This window comes from Drosophila sechellia, chromosome 3L (genome assembly GCF_004382195.2).
Source record: "Drosophila sechellia strain sech25 chromosome 3L, ASM438219v1, whole genome shotgun sequence".
Classification (NCBI taxonomy): domain Eukaryota; kingdom Metazoa; phylum Arthropoda; class Insecta; order Diptera; family Drosophilidae; genus Drosophila; species Drosophila sechellia.
In genome coordinates, this window is record NC_045951.1 from 19,904,276 (window position 1) to 19,924,831 (window position 20,556).

The following is a 20,556-nucleotide window of genomic DNA, read 5'->3' on the forward strand; positions in this document are numbered from 1 at the left end:
CCTACATATTATAGTATAATAACTATTATAATAAGGTTATGGCTTTCTAGTAGTGATACCATCCACTGGCTCAGTGGGTTACGTGATGTGTGTCAAAGGCAGAAGCGCCTTCGGAGGCATCGCGATGCAGATCGTGCCTGCATATGGATACGGATTTGGGGCTCGGGTTCGGCCTAACCATATGACGTTGGCTAAGGGAATTACCCTACCATCCGTCTCCATCCGTATTCTTCCCATGGCGACAGCCCACCATCGCCATCTCGCCATGACCGTTGCCATTTGGCTGCGAAAATCTATCAGCATCACGAAGCGGACGCTGGGCTTCCAAAACTTTGAATACTAATACCTGTTAGGGATGACCAGGCGCATCGGCATCGCATCGACTCCGAATTCGTCGTCAACCTGTCCGCAATGCCGGCTGTAGTTGCATGACAACATCTCCATCGCACACCTCCATCTCCATATGGCCAAAGTCCCAGTACCCGCTCCCTGCGAGCCCACATCTTGTAGCACAGGTAGTTGCAATGACGGATTTTGACTCTTTGGCCCTAAAAGCACACCGGCGAAGGTGCAGTTTTTCAGCTCAGTTTTCAGTTGTTAGTTTTTGGTTTTCATCTTTCAGCTAGCTACAAAATGTGCCAGTCGCGCGCTTGGGTCAAGATGGCTAAGACGGCGACTCAAATGGCTAAAACGGCTAGGGGAGACGGCGTGTGGACGGTGCTCACGCGTCTCGCTGCCCACGAACTCCATATGAATGGAAAAAATAGTTGGCTCCAGGCGCCGGGCTACTGGATGCCCTAACTCTGGGCAATCAATTCGGAAAGGCTTAAATTGATGATGGTGACTGATGCAACGATAACGCCCATGAAAAGATTGATCATTATGCTCCGAGATACGTTTTCCAGATATTTCGGCGACCTTGAGCCAGCAGATGGGCTTATATATCCAAATTAAAATGATTATTAAGAACAGCTAGTTGCAACATATTTATATTTATATTTTATCAATCTAGTACTAAAACTTGCCAAAGGACTTTAAAGATATGCGTGAAGTTAATGAGTATGAACTAAAAATGTTAAAGAATATGCATAATTTTTTAATAATAATTAATACAATGCTATAATTATCCATTTAGCTTTGTAATTACGTTCCAAATGACACACCCCCATAAACGAATACGTATTATTCCCGTGATCCTATAACTTGTTTAATTCGGCAATTTTATCAGCTGACCTCTGACATTTGCAAGTTCACTGGAAAGCGGGTACTATTTAGTTTATTCATCGCTCGAAAGATAAATTCTAATCTGAATCCGTTTTGTGTGCGCGAATAAATAATCACAGCCTGCCAATAAATCGTAGTACCCGATTTAGTGGAGTGTGCGTGTATAAAACCACGAGCGACGTAAAATAAACAACAACAAATATATTAAGCTACTAGCATTGGTTGTATTATTTGTCGTTTTTGTTTTTTTGTTTTTGTTTTTTATTTTCCGTTTCTGTTTTTGTTGCCGTTGTATTTTACTTGCCGCGTCTTTGGATTTTTGAGGCAATATCCGAGACGATTTCTGTTAAATCATACGCCGTGTGTGTATATAAACGAAGACGAGTCTCTTTGGCGCTTAGTGCGGCAACGTCCACTTCGCCAGCTGCATCCCAGCCAGATCTCTTCCCGAGCCCAAGTCCACCAGCCAGTGCAGTAAGTCCAAGTTTATCCAAGTGGTCCAGTGGTCCAGTGGTGATATCCGATTGATGGCCGACTAATTGGTCAAAGTGTTCCACCATGTTACCAAAAGACATTCAGTGATTTGATGTGATCAACTCCATAGGCCGTTAATTAAGGCCAGAAAATGTGAATCGATGCAACTAACTAAGTGAATGGTCCAAAGTGAACTCAGTGCTTGCTCAAGAAGTCGTCTTAAATTAACATACATAAGTATGGAAGGATGCACTAAACTTTTAATCGAAGATACACTTTAAAATTGGAATATTTTGAAATTCAGTTTATATGTGTGGATACAGCTAAACTTAATCCAAATATTACCAAAAAAAATACTATTAACTAATGCAACATTTTTTTTTAATCAGTAATAAGCTATTGAAATTTTAATTAATAAAAAACTTGCTCAGTTTTACGACGCTTGAAATAAAAGTATTGCTTGATTTTGCATATTTTATATTTTATATATTGCATATTCGCATGTATTTTAAATCAGTAAAAATCGAAGATGCAGCATTTTGTAAATTTTAATAAGAAATTGGCCAATTTTGGGATCGCCAAACTTAAATAATTATTAGCTTTTTCCATTAGGACCCACGCAGATTTGACCTTGTATTTACATTTAGCCGGCTATCTCACTTAAATATATATATATATCTGGTGTTAAAAAAGTAGAAAGTGAATGATTGTGACGCAAGTAATTAAATCCTCTCCAAATCCAGACAAAGTTACAAAATGACAGAATCGCAAGGCTAAAAAATAAACAACGCTAATTCAGGTTAAACCCGAAATAATACGCCTTTTAAAATCTCACGGTTTCTAACTGCGTATATTTTTTATATATTTGTAAAAATTATTTTCGGAGAAGATCAATTGATTTAAGCCTTGAAAAGCATTCTTTTCACAAGTCCGTTTAGCCGTTTTTTGCATTTCTTTGTAATCAATTTAGACGAGAAACAAGTTTCGCAGATCCGGGGCCTGAATGCCATTTGCATTTCGTTGTTAATTTGTCAAAACTGCTAACTGTGTGTTTCATTTAGTTAAGTACCTTGAATTAGAATTAAATTAAGAATGCATTGTATCTGAAATCAGATAGCTGCTCCTTGGGAGGCAATGATAAATATGGCCAGCACTTGGTAATCTATGCAAAGTGTCCATAAATACCCAATTAAATGCGGCACAAAAATGTAAATTAGACTGTTCGTAACATGTCTATTTGAGAAACAAGCGATCATCTTACCAAATCGGCGCCTATCCAAAATTGGCCATAAGCCGACTCATGATAACTGCCCATAACTGATGGCCAACACTGCAAGTTAGCCGCATTTCACCAATTTGTCAGCGCAGTGCATTGAATAGCCAAGTTATGAGTGCCGAACCCAGACATGGAATGTCGGCTAAATCAATCGCTGGAGGAGATCACTAGGTTTGCACATTTGGCACAATATACAAATGTGTGGCTATATGCATACGTGGTGGTGGTGGGGCTCGCGGTCTAATCACCTGTTCGCCGTGATTAATACGAAGATATACGCCTATGCGAGGCGCTGAAATGTCAAAAGTTCACGGTGAAGCCATCAATGTCCAAGTTGTTTTTATTAACGCTCAATCGTTAGCCAACACAATGGAATATGATTGCTGGCCAACTGCGCAGACAAGCGGGATCACCCATTCTATCTATTTCGACACCCAAATCAATAATCGCTTTTCAGAGCTATAATTGCCCAATTATAGAATGATGATTGTGTACCTATAAATATCTATCTCATAGCTCCTAATTCTATAGCTTGTCTTTTAATCCATACAAGCCATTAATGTGTTTGTTTAGCAATTAAATAAATGAGCCGAACTATTAATCTTGCGAACCAAATAACTATATCGTGATAAAACTATGGCCAAAATAAATGAGCAATTTTTTGACATGGTGAACCAATTTTTATCAAATTGGCCATAATTATGCAGTCATATCAAACCCAACCGCAAAAACCAAAAAAAAAAACCAGCAAACTGAGATATCATGCCAATGTTTTCGAACCTCCAAAAAGCCAAAAAATTGGGTCGCTGAAGATTAAGCGAACGGAAAGCTAGGAGCAAAAGAGATACCATATTAATCGTGTTGAATATGAATCGGATGTATGAATGGACGGTGTTTCGTCACAATCATCTACTGTGGACCTCTTGCCAAATGTGAGGAGTTTGTATTTACAAGCAAAAAGTTGTTTCCATTTCGGGGAATCCAGCAAGATCACACAAATGAAAGGGAAATTACGAGAATATTCAAGAACACGAAAACAGATAAAAGTTACTAATTTTTTTTAATCCAAGGGGCTACTGATTAATGTGGGATTTATTCATGGCAGAGAAGAAGTGCTTAGCATTGAGTTCTAATAACCAGTGACGTAAGAACAAAAACAGAAGACTTCACACGCCAAATGATCCGTAATCAAATGGAACTTTTTCGGTCCTCGTTAGCTTAATGCTTGGAATAACCTAGACAAAAGGGGCCACAATCAATAAAAAAAAAGAAAAACATCTAATCATCCGGGGCCCAACTTCAAATGCGCGATGGCAAAAAACAAGAGGAGCCGAGAGCCATCGGATTGCAGAAGCCAATGCCAAACAAAAGGCCCCAAATACCCAAGTCGAAGCCCCTTTATCAACTGCGGCTAAGCAAATAGGCATTCGTCACTAGTTGTTTCGCCGCCCTGTTGCTCCCTTCGTGCGCGAGTCTTGAATTTATGGATTTTGAAATCCGCAGCATCTTTCCCATTTGTTTCTTCTCTCTTAAAGGTTAGTTGTATTATTTAAAAACCAAACCCGTTTTAGTGGCGCTGGTGCAGCACCCTGCATTCGTCGGGCAAAAGAGGTCCGTCCGGCTGCTCGCAGCTCGTGTAAACACTCGACAGGTTGCACTCAACCATAATTAGCGATAAAGAAGATCTTACCTCACCCAGCGCTAGAGATCGCTTGACAAGCCCGACCTATGCAAATATATGTCTGGATGGATATTCGGTGAATTAATTTTTCGTCACCTTCATGCTGACTGATATATGGCCCTCTTTGATCCCATCGCAAGCGCCCTTTTCGCAGATCTTGATCCAGTGAGTCACCCAAAGGTGGAAGGTTACTTACGTGATTAAACTACCGCCGCAGTACCGAATTGGCCATAAACTTAATTTACACAAACTGTAAACAAAAATATTATCTTGTTTTTACTGTACTGGATGCTGAGACCAAGGGGAATATAATTTTTAATTTAATTTTTGAGTCAGCCTTTAAGATATAACAGTCCTTAGCTATAGGTCAACGATAACTAATAAATATGTTAATAACTTTAAATACTTCAGTGAAGAAGTATTGAGTGAGGGGGGCAATAAATAAAGCTGTTCAATTGGGAAGATCATAAACACCATCATATCATATGTTATCATCATATATTAAACACACTTTAATTGACTGTTTTTCAGAATAAAGCTCAAGACTTACATTTAAGATGGTCAACGTCGGCCACATTTTCGTGTGGGCCTTGCTCTTGGTACGTACAGACACCGATATCCATCTAGAAACCATTAAATTGCTGATTATTATTTCGTATAACTGTCAAGGTCACCACTTGGGGCACTGATCTGAGTGATGATGAGGCGCTCAATGACGTTTTGGGCGAACTTGAGTTTGACGACTCCTCGCCGAGATTAACGCGCGACACTTCTCTGTCGGCCAAGCACATCGAGAAGATCGATGTGAAATGCGACCAAGGTGGTGGTATGATGGTCGAGGTTGAGTTCTCCGAGGACTTCGAGGGAGTCATCTACAGCCAGGGATACTTCAGCGACCCCAAGTGCAAGTGGGTATACACCATTGATAGCTCCGAATCCCCCCTCTTTAACAACTATCTTTAATTAGCTACGTGAAGGGCGACCGATCGGGACGCAGTTTCACTTTCACAGTGCCATACGATGGATGCGGCAGCAAGCCCTCGTGCTCCGTTTGCGCCTCAATCGAGAACATCCTGATCATCCAGGACGACAGGGACATTCAAAACAGCTTCGATATAGCACGGAAAATATCGTGTAGTCGGGGTGATGAACGTGAGAAGACTGTATATTTCAAGCCATTTGTCGTGGACATGCTCGAGGTTATATCGGTGGATACACCGAGTGGGCCGGTAGAGTGCTGGATGGAGATCGGCACGGGAACTCCTCCCAATGTCAAGCCCATCCAGGGCACTCTAACCCTGGGAACTGACATCACTTTCACCATCAACGTTAAGCACTCGGAACAGGCATGGGATATAAACATACTGCAATGTTATGCCTCCGATGACATGGACTTTGAGGCCAGGACGACGAAGAGATTGCAGCTGTCGGACAAGAGGGGATGCTCGATAAAGGAGAAAATCTTTGGGGAGTGGCGAAAGTTTGAGGCGGGCTCCAGTCTAACATCCACCTACTATAATACACTCAAGGCATTTAGGTTCCCCGACCGATCTCAGGTGTATCTGAAGTGTGACATTGAACTCTGCAATGGAGCGTGTAAGAGGGACTACACTTGTGGCAGTCTCAGGTCGTTGCCATGCCCCGAAGGATCAACTGATCCTCAGTGTCTACAGGACCATCTTATCTCACCAAAGCCCCGCTGCTACCCTGGCTCCAGGGAGCCAGGCTGCCCAAAGCCCACTTCCCCTCCACCCACAACGATCAGAATACCAATAGCCTCAACATTCACGCCCAGGCCACGATGCTATCCTGGATCCAACGATCCAAGCTGTTCGGAAACTCCGCAAACTACGTCCCCACCCAGTTGTCCTTTGGGCTCAACTGAACCTCGCTGTCGCGTTGCGCCGCCGGCAACAACAAAGCCAAGGTGTTTTTCCGGATCAAGGGATCCGGAATGTCAACCAGCTACCTATCTTCCACCAACCACGAGAAGATCTTCGACCAAGCCGCGTTGCTATCCAGGATCAACCGATCCTGATTGTCAACCGGCAACAAGGGCACCTATTACCACAGTAAGGCCAAGATGCTATCCAGGATCCGATGACCCAGAGTGTCAGCCTGCTACATACGTTCCGCCAACGACGAGGAGACCTTCCCTTACTACGAAGAGGCCACGTTGTTACCCGGGATCAACAGATCCAGAGTGTCAACCCAGAACAAGGCCAACGATTACCACATCGCAGCCAAGATGTTCTCAAGGATCCACTGACCCTGAGTGTCAACCTGCTACTTATCTTCCACCAACAACAAGAAGAACTCCTATTTTGACAACCAGAGTTCCAGTAACAACTTCAAAGCCAAATTGTTATCCAGGCTCAACGGATTCTCGTTGCCCACAAACTCCAAGACCAAGGTGTTATCCTGGATCACCAGATCCTTCCTGTCAACCCGCAACGCGTATAACTCAGAAGCCACCCACTTCTCCACAGCCAAAATGCTATCCCGGCTCATCCGATCCAGAGTGCCTCAATTGCTATCCGGGTTCTCCCGATCCGAGTTGTCCCAAAGTGCCAACCACAAAGAAAGCTGGATGCTTTGATGGTACGGATGACCCAAGATGTCAACCCGCTACCTACTTACCGCCTTCGACTCGTCGACCACCGACCATTGCACCGCGACCACGGTGTTATCTTGGATCAACGGATCCCAGTTGTCCACAACCAACCACCCGGACACCTATTACTACTATTAAGCCCAGGTGTTTCCCAGGCTCCAATGATCCCGAATGCCAACCAGCAACGACTAGAAGACCCGTAACTACCTCCAAGCCAAATTGTTATCCTGGTTCGACAGACAGGCGCTGCCCCCAAGAACCCGTGACCACATCAAAGCCGAGATGTTATCCTGGCTCAACGGACCCTGAATGTCAGCCACCAACTACGGTTCGAACGACAATTACAACGTCGAGGCCAAGGTGTTACCCGGGTTCCAGCGATCCTAGTTGCCAGCCTCCGACAACAAGAAGGCCAATAACCACGCCTAAGCCAAACTGTTATCCGGGCTCCACAGATAGTCGCTGCCCGCAGACACCGCGAACTACGCCGCAACCTAGGTGTTACCCTGGATCCACAGATCCTGACTGTCAGCCTGCAACTTACCTTCCACCAACGACAGCAAGAACAACGATTGCTACTACCAAACCAAGGTGTTATCCTGGTTCAAGCGATCCGTATTGCCAGCCACCAACAACAAGGAAACCAAATTGTTATCCTGGATCCACCGATAGTCGCTGTCCACAAAACCCACCTACTACAGCAAAACCAAAGTGCTATCCCGGTTCAACAGATCTGGAGTGCCTGAATTGTTACCCTGGTTCACCCGATCCTAGATGCCCCAAGGTCCCAACCACGAAAAAGGCAGGATGCTTTGATGGTTCGGATGATCCCAGGTGTCAACCTGCCACTTACTTGCCGCCATCAACAAAGCGGACTCCTACAATTGCTCCTAAACCAAGGTGCTACCCAGGATCAAAAGATCCGGGATGCCCTCAGATTACAACAAGGGCACCCACTTCCACAGCTAGACCACGCTGCTACCCAGGATCCACTGACCCCGAGTGTCAGCCTGCTACTTCCTCGCCTCCGATAACGAGAGTACCTGTAACAACAAGGATTCCGTTAACAACAGCTAAGCCGAGGTGTTATCCAGGCTCACAGGAACCTGGATGCCAACCTGCAACTAGGCCACCAATTACCACCTCCAAGCCAAGATGCTATCCAGGATCTCTGGACCCCGAGTGTCAGCCTTCTACTTACCTTCCGCCAACATCTGTTAGAACCACCGTGCCAACTATTCCGACGACCAGAATTCCCGTAACTACATCAAAACCAAATTGCTATCCGGGCTCAACAGACCGACGCTGTCCAAAGGAACCCGTTACAACACCAAAGCCTAGATGTTACCCTGGCTCACCAAACCCAGAATGTCAACCGCCTCCTACAACTAGAACACCTGTGACAACATCCAAGCCAAATTGTTATCCAGGCTCCACCGATAGTCGCTGTCCCCAGAAACCACCTACTACGCTAAAACCGAAGTGCTCCCCTGGCTCTTCAAATCCTGAGTGCCTGAATTGTTATCCTGGCTCCCCTGATCCGAGATGCCCCAAAGTTCCTACCACAAAGAAATCCGGATGCTTTGACGGCTCACAAGATCCAAGGTGTCAGCCTGCCACGTATTTGCCACCATCATCTCGTCGCCCTCCCACAATTGCACCCAAGCCCAGGTGCTACCCAGGATCTACAGATCCCAGTTGTCCACAACCAACTCAACCATTCACGACTCGGATACCTATAACTACACAGAAACCTAGATGTTATCCGGGATCTACTGCCCCCGAATGTCAGCCAGCTACTATTCCTACCCCAACCTCCACAAGGCCTGTAACTACTATAACTACATCGAAGCCAAATTGTTATCCTGGCTCGACAGACAGACGATGCCCGCAGATACCAGTGACTACAACAAAGCCTAGATGTTATCCTGGCTCCACTGACCCACAGTGTCAGCCTGCAACTTACTTGCCCCCAACGACAGTTACTACTGTCAGGCCAAGGTGTTATCCAGGATCCATTGATCCCGGTTGCCAGCCTCCTCAAACAACTAAAACGCCGATAACCACATCAAAGCCTGTTTGCTATTTAGGATCAACGCATATTCGTTGCCGCCAGAATCCGCCAACGACTCAAAAACCAAAATGTTTTGTGGGCTCTACAGATCCTGAGTGTCAACCAGCCACGTATCTCCCTCCAACAACCGTATCACCCACCATACCAACAACCAAACCAAGGTGCTATCCTGGATCAACTGACTCCAGCTGTCAACCTAAAACCTCTCCACCGACTTCAAGACCTCTTATAACTACATCGAAGCCAAGATGTTATCCGGGCTCACCAGATCCTGAGTGTCAACCGGCAACTTACCTTCCTCCCACAACCTCACGCACAACGATTCCTCCAACACGACCAAGGTGCTATCCTGGTTCCAGTGATCCTAGGTGCCAGCCAACAACGAACTTGCCACCGACAACTCGGACGCCTGCAACCAGACGCACGACCATTCCCGTTACGAAGCCAAGGTGTTATCCGGGATCCAGTGACCCAGAATGTCAACCAGCAACCTATTTGCCGCCCACAACAAGAGTACCTGTAACAACATCTAAGCCAAACTGCTATCCAGGCTCTACAGATAGTCGTTGCCCTCAGAAGCCACCTACTACTCCGCAACCCAAGTGCTATCCTGGCTCATCAGATCCGGAGTGCCTCAATTGCTATCCCGGTTCGCCCGATCCAAGATGTCCAAAAATCCCAACCACAAAGAAAGCAGGATGCTTTGAGGGTTCAGATGATCCGAGATGCCAACCCGCCACCTATTTACCTCCGTCGTCACGTCGGCCACCCACTATTGCCCCCAAGCCGAGTTGTTATCCAGGATCTACAGATCCCAGTTGTCCGCAACCAACTAAACCTACCACAACAAGGACACCATTAACTACATCTAGACCTAGGTGCTATCCCGGGAGTACAGATCGCGAATGCCAACCATCAACATATTCTCCACCGACATCTAGATCACAAATAACTACCCTGAAACCCAGATGTTATCCTGGGTCAAGGGACCCTGAATGTCAGCCAGCAACTTATGCGCCTCCAACTACAAGGACTCCTGTGACAACATCCAAGCCAAATTGCTATCCAGGCTCCACGGATAAACGCTGTCCGCAGGAAGTCGTAACAACACAAAAGCCCAGATGTTATCCTGGCTCACCGGATCCCGAATGTCAGCCCGCAACTTACCTTCCTCCCACCACCTCACGCACAACGATTCCTCCGACTAGACCTAGGTGCTATCCGGGTTCCAGTGATCCTAGCTGCCAGCCAACAACGAACTTGCCACCGACAACTCGAACGCCTGTAACCACGAGGAAGCCAAATTGTTATCCGGAATCAACAGATAGTCGGTGCCCACAGACGCCTCAAACGACGCTAAGGCCAAAATGTTACCCAGGATCCACAGATCCCGACTGTCAGCCTACCACGTATCTTCCGCCATCTACACCAAGGCCAACAGTTCCTACAACCCAGCCTAGGTGTTATCCAGGATCAAGCGATCCCTATTGCAAGCCACCAACAACAAGAGCGCCTCTCACAACCCCAAAACCAAACTGTTACCCAGGTTCCACGGATAGTCGTTGCCCACAGAGGCCACCAACTACTTCGCAGCCCAAATGCTTCCCTGGATCATCAGATCCGGAGTGTCTGAATTGTTACCCTGGTTCGCCCGATCCCAGATGTCCTAAAGTGCCAACCACAAGGAAGGCAGGATGTTCAGATGGCTCCGATGATCCAAGATGCCAGCCAGCCACGTACTTGCCACCTTCAACTACAAGAGCACCTAAGCCAAATTGCTACCCGGGATCAACTGATCCTAGGTGTCCGCAACCAACTCAGGCGACAACCTTAAGAACGCCAGTTACCACGACGAGGTGTTACCCAGGCTCTCCAGATCCTGACTGCCAACCAGCAACAAGAGCACCTGCCACAACTTTGAGGCCAAGATGTTATCCCGGCTCCAATGATCCCGAATGCCTGCCGTCAACTTATTCTCCTCCGACAACAAGAATTCCAGTAACCACATCTAGTCCAAATTGTTATCCGGGCTCGAGAGATACACGCTGTCCACAGGCGCCTGTAACTACACAGAGACCCAGGTGTTACCCTGGTTCGAAGGATCCTGAGTGCCAACCCGCTACCTATCTCCCACCGACAACGGCAAGGACAACGATTCCGACGGTCAGGCCAAGATGTTATCCGGGCTCCACTGATCCAGATTGTCAGCCAGCTACATACACGCCTCCAGTAACTAAAACGCCTATCACCACGCCCAAGCCCCGCTGCTATCCGGGCTCCAATGATCCGTCTTGCCAGCCCGCTACCTATCTTCCACCCACAACTGCTAGCAGGTGCTATCCTGGTTCCAGCGATCCTAAATGTCAACCTGCCACCTATGCTCCTCCCTCGACCAGAGCTCCTTTAACTACTTCCAGGCCCAATTGTTACCCCGGCTCCACGGATAGTCGCTGTCCCCAGACACCGCCAACGACACCTAGACCAAGGTGTTATCCAGGATCATCGGATCCTGAGTGCCTGCCAGGAACAACGTCCAGACCTCCGATTGCCGGAACCACGCCGGTATACTGCTACCCAGGGTCCATCGATCCACGCTGCCCTGACTCCGGATACAGGGGCACAAGCCGAATTCCAGCCACATATCTGCCGCCACTGAGTGATCCTGGCTACGATAGAACCATTCGGAATGCGAAGACCCTGTTCTTCAACGAAATCAATCACTTGGCCTTCACCGACAACAACGTCTTCGAGCTCGACGACGACGAAGTCGAGAGCTCGAGGGTCAAGCGCGAGTTGAAACCCGACGAGGATGACCTCCTGTCCAAGAGGATCATGAAGCGCGAGTCCAACCAGGAGCACAATTCCGAGCAGGAAGTGATTTCCCTGACCCTCGGGGTCAGAACTGGCATCAGTGTGAAGTAGTCGTTGAAGGTCTAGTAGATTGTAAGGCATACAAATATTATAATATCATCATACACCGATATGTATTTACCTAGAATGATATTCATTAAATATAAACTATGTACAAATGTAATCCTTGAATCAGTTTAAATGGTGCTTAGACAGGCTATCACTTACCTATTTACGGTTATTAATTTTGTGTACAGCAAATCTCTTGTACTTTAATAATTTAATTAAATATTATAGTAATTATGTGAGAACAATCGCTAGAGTCTGTAAAAGAAGTTGGTTCTAAGACTCGGGGTATCGGCAATATGAATTGCTTTCGATGGACTCGTGCGGAATCCACTCCTCATACAAGGGCAATCGGTTCTTCATGGTCTCGATCTCCCGCAGAATCCGCATCACATTTCCTCCAACCAGCTTCTTAATAGCAGCATTGCCCCACACCCTATCCCTTGCCAGTTCGGCAAGTAGCAGGGCATAGCTCTTCGGAGCTCCTCCGAGTCCAATGTGATCCACTCCCGCCACCTTGCGCACATAGTTGATTGCAGTGATGGCCTCGCGAACGCCCAGAGTCCGATCGCCACACCGCTCCAGGTTGAGCAAGATAACGCCTCCATTTTCCGGCAATAGGCTGTGGGATATACACTTTTAAGGGATGTCCTGTAAGGACTCTATATTAATGATAGCTAACCTGAGGACATGGTCTGGAATGGAAGCGATGTTGCTGCTATTACACATGGACAGCGGTGTGGCATTCGTGAGTAAAACAGGAGCTTTGGCGGTTTTCAAGACCGCCAACATGGCAGCCTCGCTGAGCATCGAAATCTCCACCAGCATGCCCAGGCGGTTCATCTCAAAGAGCATGGTCTAGGATAGGAATAAATGAATAAACAAATACTATCACACGAATGGAGTTGTGCTCACCTGTCCAAATTCGTTGAATGAATTTGTAACATTTTCCTCAACAAGATAGTCGGGTCTCCGGATTGCTGCCGCCGCCCAAGGAGTGGTGCACTCCAGGCTCGTAATCGAGACGAATCGTGCTCCCAGCAGGTAGATGGAGCGCAAGACGGCCGTGCTGGTGCCCAGAGCATGACCTCCACTGATACCCATTAGAACAGCCACCTCGCCGCGGATGTGAGTCTGCTCCATTTCATCAGCTGATTCGACGATGTGCATGGAGTCCGTGGCGGCGGTAATCCGCTTGGCCCTATCAATGCCCTCCAGTGTGAGCTGCACTGCATCCAGGTACTGAGCTCCGCACGGCACAGCAATGGGCCAGAGCACAGCACCGATGTGATTCTGCCGCACCTCGAAGAGGTTGCTGCTGTTCAGGCTCATGGTGCTCGGTGGCTTCCACGAGCCCTCGATCAGGGGGGACTCCGTCAGCAGGCGGCGGATGAAGGCGAGTCGGGCCTCCAGGAGCGACGAGGAGCGCAACTGGAGGGCCAGCGGAATGCCTCCCGCCATGGCTATGCACACGAGGACCACACCAACGCCTAGCAAAATCTTTCGTCCTCGTGATCTCTCCGGTCGTTCCGCCGAGGACTCGCTGCAGGAGTCCTTCTTGGAGCTGTAGGTGGGGATGCCCCCGTTGGAGCACCTAATCTTTTCATTTCCACCTCCGAACTTGGTTATCTCCGCGGGCAGTTCGATGTCCGCTATCTCAGTGAATACAAAACATTGCTGCTTGCAGTGTGGTTGATGCTGGTGCAGCGGATGAACCTCCAGAAACTCGCGGCTCGGAACGGGATTCATTGCATCGCCTGGTATGCGATGGTATTTCCCAATATCTTGCCTATCCGAGGTTTCCTCCCGTAGATTGCGATTCTATTCAACAAGCTTGCACTGCGACGAAAGCTCCTAACTGGGATACTATCGATTTTTTCCTGTGTCCTGTTCGGTGCCCACATTTTACTCACAAGGACATGCGCGCTGGATAGTTATTTTGTTCAGTATGGCAGCATTCCAACTTGAGCGGTATAAGAGTGTTTTTTAAAATTGAATCCTTATTTATATTCGGTTTAAATCATAATTTTGTAATATAATTAAAGCAAGGTCTTCGGCTTGCAGAAACAAACATTTTTGGGCTTCAAAGATTTGTAAGTGATTCAATTTCTCATTTATAACGTTTTAGATCTATTTGTAAAAGCTAAATTTTAATTTAGTGTTCATAGTGTTTAATATTCGACTACTTTTTGTGCGCCTCTATGACGATTTTCATCAGCTTGTGTGGAGGTAAAGATTCCAAGAGGCACAGCAGCTGGATCTGATTGGTGATGCAGTTGGAGCTCAGGGCAATTTGCACTGCTTGAGCGAAGCGTTCCATGCACTTCTGATAAGCAGCATCTGCTTCGGGATCCGTTTTCGATTCCGCCAGTCGTGCGCAGTAGCTTTGCAGGGATTTAACGATCTGCATAAGATCTTGGCTGGGCAGCGCTGTCGATTCTCCACTGCTGACAAGCTGTTGCAAAGCACGCAGGAGGGATAGATGCAAGTTGCTATAGGCGGAACGGTTGGAGACCAACGGGGCCAGGACTACCCATCGAAGCAGGCCTGCTAGGGGAGTGGTAAAGGGCATAGCTATGGCTCCGGCGGGCAGGACCAAAGGCTGCTGCGAGGCCTGACACAAGGTGGGGTTCTCCGCCATCCATTCAGTTATGGTGTCCAGCAGGGCATCAGGCGGGGGATTCAGTGTCTGCGAACGCTGCTCATTGAGGTACAGATCCGCCACGGCGACCATAAAGTTGGCCGCAAAGTGCGGACCCACCATGGGTAGCTGCTTGAGTTGCTCGGGGGTTTTCCGGGAATACGAAATAAAGTCGCTGACTATATTCTGGGCCACTTCCAGGCTGAGTGGCGTCTTGCACCCCACCTGTTGCATCCATGTGCCGGCAGAGGAGAGCAGCGGGGCCACGGAGCCGGAAACCGCTGTGCTGATCAGCCGGGATAACAACTTGGATCGCTGCGGTGTCAAGTGGCTTCCGAAGAGCGACAGGAATATGGCGTTGCGGGTGGCATCTCTTCCTGGCCGCGAAAAGTACTCAATCAGCGCTATGATCAGCTGAAACTCCTGGAACAAATTCATCTGACTAATGGGCAGAGCCTGCGACTTTCGCACGTCGCCATCCTTCGAGGTTCTCTCCAGGAATATGAACTCCGATATGATTTGCATCACCATGTTCTGCTTGTTGCGGCTGGCAATCAATGTTTCTGCAAAAGCAAAGCGTAAGAAATGTTTAGGATTTAAAATCAGCAACTTTACCCAGTCGCGTAAGTGCCTCCACCGCGCAAGTGGGATAATTATCCATCTTCATCTCGCCCTTCCGCAGCAAGAGCTTATTGCTGTCTATCGACATCGACATCCTTTAGTCCTTTATCTTATTGTAAAAAGCAGTGATATGTTTAGAAGAAGAATGAACTTTAATGCAAGAGAAAAATAAAAACAAACCGTGGAACCTTAGAGGTGGCAGATATTTCGATTGACAGCTCGATAGTGCACCGGCTAAAACCAGAACAATGGTCACTCTAAAATTGATTATCCGTTTTTATCCGGAAAAACACCTAACAGTACATTTAAATTTCCCTTTCTAAAAAAAGTACTTTTTAAAACTTCCCTTTGGAGGAAAAAAATCTGTTTTCATACTTACATTATTTTACATTTAACACACAATTAAAAGACAATTTTTTCGCTAACATTAATAAATATAATTTGTATATTTTATTTGAGCGATCTCAAAAACTAATGCATACAGAAGTCTTTTTTTTATTTATAGGATAAATACATATAGATATTAAATTTCAGTACTGAACTAAACATATTAACTCTTTTAATATATGTATATAACATGAGGATTCTATAATTTTTCAATTATTAAAAAATGGTTATGCTCTCATTTTGTTTGAATTTAACAATCCAGATATTATATGAAAAATATATTGAAAATTTGTGTCACAGCCGATTTCAATACTGACTTACGTTGCTAAAATTCGATTAATTTACATAAATTCTTTATTTAATATGTACAACTACATTAGTTTGATAGTATTTCTTTAAAAATAATTGACATGGAACTTTACTACCCCGTAATAAAATCAATGCCGTAAAATATCTGCACATTGGCAGATAAGATAACTTAACTGAACAAATTTATAGATACCAAACAGACGCATAAAATTGACCAAATGAAGACGAAAACTAGCCAGGCACTGGACTTGAAAGGACTTTGAAAACGATTGACTACGCCGCTTCCCAGGAGCTCGGAGCAAGTGCGTCTCGCAAAGTAAACCAAGAAAACCGGGATAATGTATTGAATGCCAGTGCCTGCGTAGGTGCCAGTAAATGCCACCAAACTGGACAAACTTTCAGTGAAATAAGTAATACAAAACGGCGGAATTATAGCGAGCAAAGGAAAGCACAGACGTAGGACAACGCTATAGGATTCATATTGCGACATGTCTAGGAATAAAGATTGAAGGTTGTTCTTCAGCGTTATGGCAACAATGGGGAAACTGGTTGACAGGGTAAATATAGGAAAAAGTGCAAGGAAGTAATCAATGCAAATCAATAGACCTGACCAAAAGTCTACGTACGCCACATCGTAGGGCAAAAAATCTAGTGTGTAAAGGTCTTCGATTCGTTCGAATGCAAAAATGCCTGTCATGGCCAGCAGAATGTAAAATGCACAAATGATTATGTAGTCAAAGGATAGGATTTTGGAAACCATTGACTTGTGTCTGAGGGGCGCCAGCAAACTGGGCAGTGAGTGGTGGCACATAAAGGAGTAGACACAGGCGCCGAAAAGCGAGGGAATTCCATACACATTAAAGGTCTCTGGATGACCTTTGGCACCTCTGGATATCAAAAGCTTTAGCGATATGCAGATCATCAGGGTAAAAGCTGAAATATCACATTTTAATATCTAGTCAGTTGCACTTAATTCGAAGCTTACCCATCCAGCGGAAGGCAGCGGTCAGCATCTGCAGGTACTTCGTTTTTTGCACATTGAAGTACACAAATGGACCGAAGATCAGTGTGAATCCTATGAGCAACACCCTGTACATGTTCAAGCGAGATATCGTGTGTTCCTTCCAGCAGGCCCGAGACGTATTGTTCTCAAAGTCTCCGGGCCAATACATCAAATTATTAGCATCCGTTCCATTTGTTTGGTCACTGAAACAAGGCGGACTATTTAAATTGCTCTCTTTTTCGTTTCAAAAGGTTTCCATATTTCGAAAAACAGTTTCCAAATTACTCTTCGATCCTATGTAAGCTGCGTGCGGCTCCGAGTACTTACCATACGACGTCACGCAGACTTCTTGCCACGGCGGCGGAATAGATGCTCAGATCCCCATAGAGATAAACAATCAGGCAGAGATAGAACATTACGCGGCCGAACTCATTGAAGAATAGTGTCGCCATTTCGCCAAGTTCGAATTTGTGGGCCAGCTGATAGTAGTGGAACTCCCGGTTTTGGATGGTCAGCGGAACCCGTTCGAAATAGCCAACTTGCTCGGCTCCAGATGCCAGCGAAACATCATCAGCATTATCATCGTTTTCACTGTTCTCGGCGGAACTGCGACTTTGGCGCAGGGCCTGCAGAGTCTGCCAATTCCTGATGGCGTTCGCACAAGCCATTGCCTCTATGATAAAAGTGACCGTGATGTAACTGATGATGGCCAGCAGAACAATGACAATCAGGGAAAGCATCCATCCCGCCCTGGCAAAGACTCCGGGTAGCGTCAGCGCCCCGGTTCCAACGATTAGATTGAAAATGAATATGAAGCCAACCTGTGGATAGAAAAGGAAATTGTAACTCACGGAGCGACAGGTGTTCAGATTGTGGAACGAAAAAATGTGCACACGACGCAAAAATTGTGCAAGTGGGCGTTATGGAGGAGATTCTTATATTTCCACTGTCAAACCTATATCCACTTAAGGCGTTGGATACAAAAATGTAAGCACACATCTTCCTGACTTTTGTAAAACTGAACATTTGTTGCGCAAAACATGGAAACAAACATGCAACATATGCATAAAGTCCTTTGTTTTGGTGAAAGGAGTCGCTGGCTCCACACACTCGAGCTCAGCTTACCAGATTTGAGTACGTGGGCGCGGCTTCGCGGCCATTGACAAGGCGAGGCATTTTTACGCTGGTTCTTTGTCTTTTCACCAGGCTTCTATCCAATCCGATTCAATTAAACTCTCAACAAAAAGAAAACAATAATAGAACAGATAGTGCACTCGATGCAGTGTGCCCAAATATTCTAACGAAAAACAGCACACACAATTTCCTAACGCCACAGAATTCATTATTTTAACACCTAATTGGTGCGTAATTTGAAAAGTATGCTTTTCAAACCACAGGACACAAAATTACTTCATCTAAAGCTAAAAACTATTCGATTTTATTTCAAAACAGTAAGTTTGTCGTCTAATATATACATTGCACAACATGCGCGGGCGTAGCGAATAAAAGGCTGAACTAAAGCTATCCATGATCGACTTAGAAAGGCTTAGCAATCTTACTGCTCCTTGGGAACTTCAGTGGCGTTTTGCCTCTTCTTGCGATTTTCCAATATACTCGTGATGAAGAACTCGCCGGCTTTGTAGGAGCTGCGCACCAGCGGTCCACTGGCTGTGTACAGGAAACCCAGTTCGTTGCCGCGCTCTTCCCAGTGCTTGAACTTCTCGGGCGTGACGTACTCGATGACCTTGAGGTGTTTATTCGTGGGCTGCATGTACTGACCCAGAGTCACGCAATCGACGCCGGCCTCCCGCAGATCCTTCAAGGTGTTTTCGATCTCCTCGTCGGTCTCGCCAAGTCCCAGCATGATGGAACTCTTGGTGATGAGATTGGGATTGAATCTCTTCGCTTCGGTTAGCACTTGCAGGGTCTGGCGGTAGTGGGCGCGCCTGTCTCGCACATAGGGCGTAAGCTTCTCAACCGTCTCAATGTTGTGCGCATAAACATCCAGCCCGCTATTGGCGATCGTCTCCACACACTCCAGATTTCCTCGGAAATCAGGTACCAGGCACTCCACAAAGATGTTCGAGTTGCTGGACATAAAGTATTGATTGAGTACGAACAACTTTAATAATTAATTCGTCTTACCGCGCCTTAATTTCGCGAACAGTTTCGGCAATGTGCTTCGAACCGCCGTCTGGCAAATCTATGGTAGAATAAGCATTTTAAGCGCCGGTGAGTCAAAAACCAATTCAGCACTTACCATCGCGATCAACTGAAGTCAGAACAATGTAATCCAATCCCCAGGAGGCAATTGCCGTGGCTGTGTTCACGGGTTCGTTTACATCCAGCGGTGGAGGTTTGCGTGCCGTCTTCACCGAACAAAACCGACAGCCTCTGGTGCAAGTGTCGCCCATAAGCTAGGGAAAAATATGTATTGTGAAAATGTGTAGTTAACAAGTCATGGTTCGTCATTCTTTGTCTCATTGCTTTAAAACGAATTGTAGTCAAAGCGACTTTCATAAGTCAAACCCTTGTATGGTTGTAAAAAGACGCCTAAAAGTGTGGAAAATTCTGTCCAGACTATCTGAGCATGTTCGGTTATCAGCAAAGGTCACCATGGGGGGTCCCTCACCATAATCGTGGCTGTCTGGGTGCCATGCTCGCCGCCGCCCCAGCACTCGCCGATGTTGGGACAACGGGCCTCCTCGCAGACGGTGGACAGCTTGAGCTCGCGCATCTGGGCCTTGATCTTGGCGTAGTTCTTGCCCACGGGAATGGTGGTCTTCAACCACGGCGGCAGTCGCAGTCGCTGCTCCTCGCCCTTTTCGCGGCGTAGCTTTCCATCGTACTGTTCCCACTCGCTTCTGGTGTTATCCGGATTCTGCACAAAGTCCTGGAAATTCGGACCCTTTGCCAGACGTTCGCGAATCTCCTCAAGCTTTTCCGCATTTGTTGATGCCGCACGCTGTTATTATTCAATCAAAATAAGTTGTTTTTATATGTAGTTTTTAAGCGTTTGCTTACTGTGGCAACTACGATGGGGGCCTCCACGTGAGTTTTTAAAGCTCGCAACATGACATACATATGAATTGTTTTACAATTAATCAATTATAAACGATTTATTTTGCTTGTCGAAACTTATGAAATATTTAGTGGGACCGTTTGTCACTTGCTGTTTTCATGGGCACTTTTTGTGGTGAACAGCTGTTTCTATAAGAAGTGCGTTTTTGGTATTTAGTTGGAAGAAATATAGCCCTAGCAGTATTTTTATCAAGGGTGGCGCTTAAAGAGTTAGAAAGGGGTCATCAATAATTATGAGATGACCAAGTGTCTCTC

General features: G+C 46.2%; 5 protein-coding genes across 6 annotated transcripts; 1 reads left to right on the forward strand and 4 right to left on the reverse strand.

Moving 5' to 3' along the window:
• The first annotated feature begins 1,682 nt into the window (after positions 1–1,682).
• Positions 1,683–12,377, forward strand: LOC6616299 (mucin-2). The gene is made up of 4 exons (XM_032718084.1): positions 1,683–1,698; positions 5,187–5,254; positions 5,325–5,563; positions 5,623–12,377. Exons 2-4 carry the CDS (start codon positions 5,213–5,215, stop codon positions 12,263–12,265), a joined length of 6,924 nt encoding a protein of 2,307 aa, XP_032573975.1. The 5' UTR covers positions 1,683–1,698; positions 5,187–5,212; the 3' UTR covers positions 12,266–12,377.
• An 81-nt stretch (positions 12,378–12,458) lies between these two features.
• Positions 12,459–14,229, reverse strand: LOC6616300 (dipeptidase 3). Its single transcript, XM_002040628.2, has 3 exons — positions 13,175–14,229; positions 12,942–13,117; positions 12,459–12,881 (listed from the first exon to the last, which is right to left on the reverse strand). Exons 1-3 carry the CDS (start codon positions 14,006–14,008, stop codon positions 12,536–12,538), a joined length of 1,356 nt encoding a protein of 451 aa, XP_002040664.1. The 5' UTR covers positions 14,009–14,229; the 3' UTR covers positions 12,459–12,535.
• A 124-nt stretch (positions 14,230–14,353) lies between these two features.
• Positions 14,354–15,746, reverse strand: LOC6616301 (uncharacterized protein C7orf26 homolog). Of its 2 annotated transcripts, XM_032718102.1 has the most exons (3): positions 15,702–15,746; positions 15,516–15,630; positions 14,354–15,463 (listed from the first exon to the last, which is right to left on the reverse strand). In XM_032718102.1, the coding sequence occupies exons 2-3, from the start codon at positions 15,613–15,615 to the stop codon at positions 14,442–14,444; spliced, it is 1,122 nt and encodes a 373-aa protein (XP_032573993.1). In that variant the 5' UTR covers positions 15,616–15,630; positions 15,702–15,746; the 3' UTR covers positions 14,354–14,441. The 2 variants fall into 2 exon arrangements, with proteins under 2 accessions (XP_032573993.1, XP_002040665.1); XM_002040629.2 differs by lacking the exon at positions 15,702–15,746 and having other exon boundaries at positions 15,516–15,668.
• A 493-nt stretch (positions 15,747–16,239) lies between these two features.
• Positions 16,240–18,495, reverse strand: LOC6616302 (transmembrane protein 104 homolog). The gene is made up of 4 exons (XM_002040630.2): positions 18,346–18,495; positions 17,548–18,041; positions 17,203–17,423; positions 16,240–17,150 (listed from the first exon to the last, which is right to left on the reverse strand). The coding sequence occupies exons 1-4, from the start codon at positions 18,394–18,396 to the stop codon at positions 16,387–16,389; spliced, it is 1,530 nt and encodes a 509-aa protein (XP_002040666.1). The 5' UTR covers positions 18,397–18,495; the 3' UTR covers positions 16,240–16,386.
• A 255-nt stretch (positions 18,496–18,750) lies between these two features.
• On the reverse strand, positions 18,751–20,395 carry LOC6616303 (lipoyl synthase, mitochondrial). Its single transcript, XM_002040631.2, has 5 exons — positions 20,245–20,395; positions 19,853–20,185; positions 19,481–19,637; positions 19,366–19,423; positions 18,751–19,310 (listed from the first exon to the last, which is right to left on the reverse strand). Exons 1-5 carry the CDS (start codon positions 20,302–20,304, stop codon positions 18,776–18,778), a joined length of 1,143 nt encoding a protein of 380 aa, XP_002040667.2. The 5' UTR covers positions 20,305–20,395; the 3' UTR covers positions 18,751–18,775.
• Between the last annotated feature and the right edge of the window lie 161 nt (positions 20,396–20,556).

Excerpts from the sequence above, each read along its gene's own strand:
- LOC6616303 (XM_002040631.2), bottom strand. The coding sequence starts at position 20,304 with ATGTATGTCATGTTGCGAGCTTTAAAAACTCACGTGGAGGCCCCCATC. Across the intron at positions 20,186-20,244 it reads CCCCCATCGTAGTTGCCACA|CGTGCGGCATCAACAAATGC; the intron begins GTAAGCAAACGC and ends GAATAATAACAG. Across the intron at positions 19,311-19,365 it reads GTTCGCGAAATTAAGGCGCG|CAACTCGAACATCTTTGTGG; the intron begins GTAAGACGAATT and ends CTTTATGTCCAG.
- LOC6616302 (XM_002040630.2), bottom strand. The coding sequence starts at position 18,396 with ATGCCTCGCCTTGTCAATGGCCGCGAAGCCGCGCCCACGTACTCAAAT. Across the intron at positions 18,042-18,345 it reads CGCCCACGTACTCAAATCTG|GTTGGCTTCATATTCATTTT; the intron begins GTAAGCTGAGCT and ends TTCTATCCACAG. Across the intron at positions 17,151-17,202 it reads CGCTGCCTTCCGCTGGATGG|CTTTTACCCTGATGATCTGC; the intron begins GTAAGCTTCGAA and ends GTGATATTTCAG.
- LOC6616299 (XM_032718084.1), top strand. The coding sequence starts at position 5,213 with ATGGTCAACGTCGGCCACATTTTCGTGTGGGCCTTGCTCTTG. Across the intron at positions 5,255-5,324 it reads TCGTGTGGGCCTTGCTCTTG|GTCACCACTTGGGGCACTGA; the intron begins GTACGTACAGAC and ends ATAACTGTCAAG. Across the intron at positions 5,564-5,622 it reads TTCAGCGACCCCAAGTGCAA|CTACGTGAAGGGCGACCGAT; the intron begins GTGGGTATACAC and ends ATCTTTAATTAG.
- LOC6616300 (XM_002040628.2), bottom strand. The coding sequence starts at position 14,008 with ATGAATCCCGTTCCGAGCCGCGAGTTTCTGGAGGTTCATCCGCTGCAC. Across the intron at positions 13,118-13,174 it reads CATTCAACGAATTTGGACAG|ACCATGCTCTTTGAGATGAA; the intron begins GTGAGCACAACT and ends TTCCTATCCTAG. Across the intron at positions 12,882-12,941 it reads ATTCCAGACCATGTCCTCAG|CCTATTGCCGGAAAATGGAG; the intron begins GTTAGCTATCAT and ends TATATCCCACAG.
- LOC6616301 (XM_032718102.1), bottom strand. The coding sequence starts at position 15,615 with ATGTCGATGTCGATAGACAGCAATAAGCTCTTGCTGCGGAAGGGCGAG. Across the intron at positions 15,464-15,515 it reads GGAGGCACTTACGCGACTGG|AAACATTGATTGCCAGCCGC; the intron begins GTAAAGTTGCTG and ends TTGCTTTTGCAG.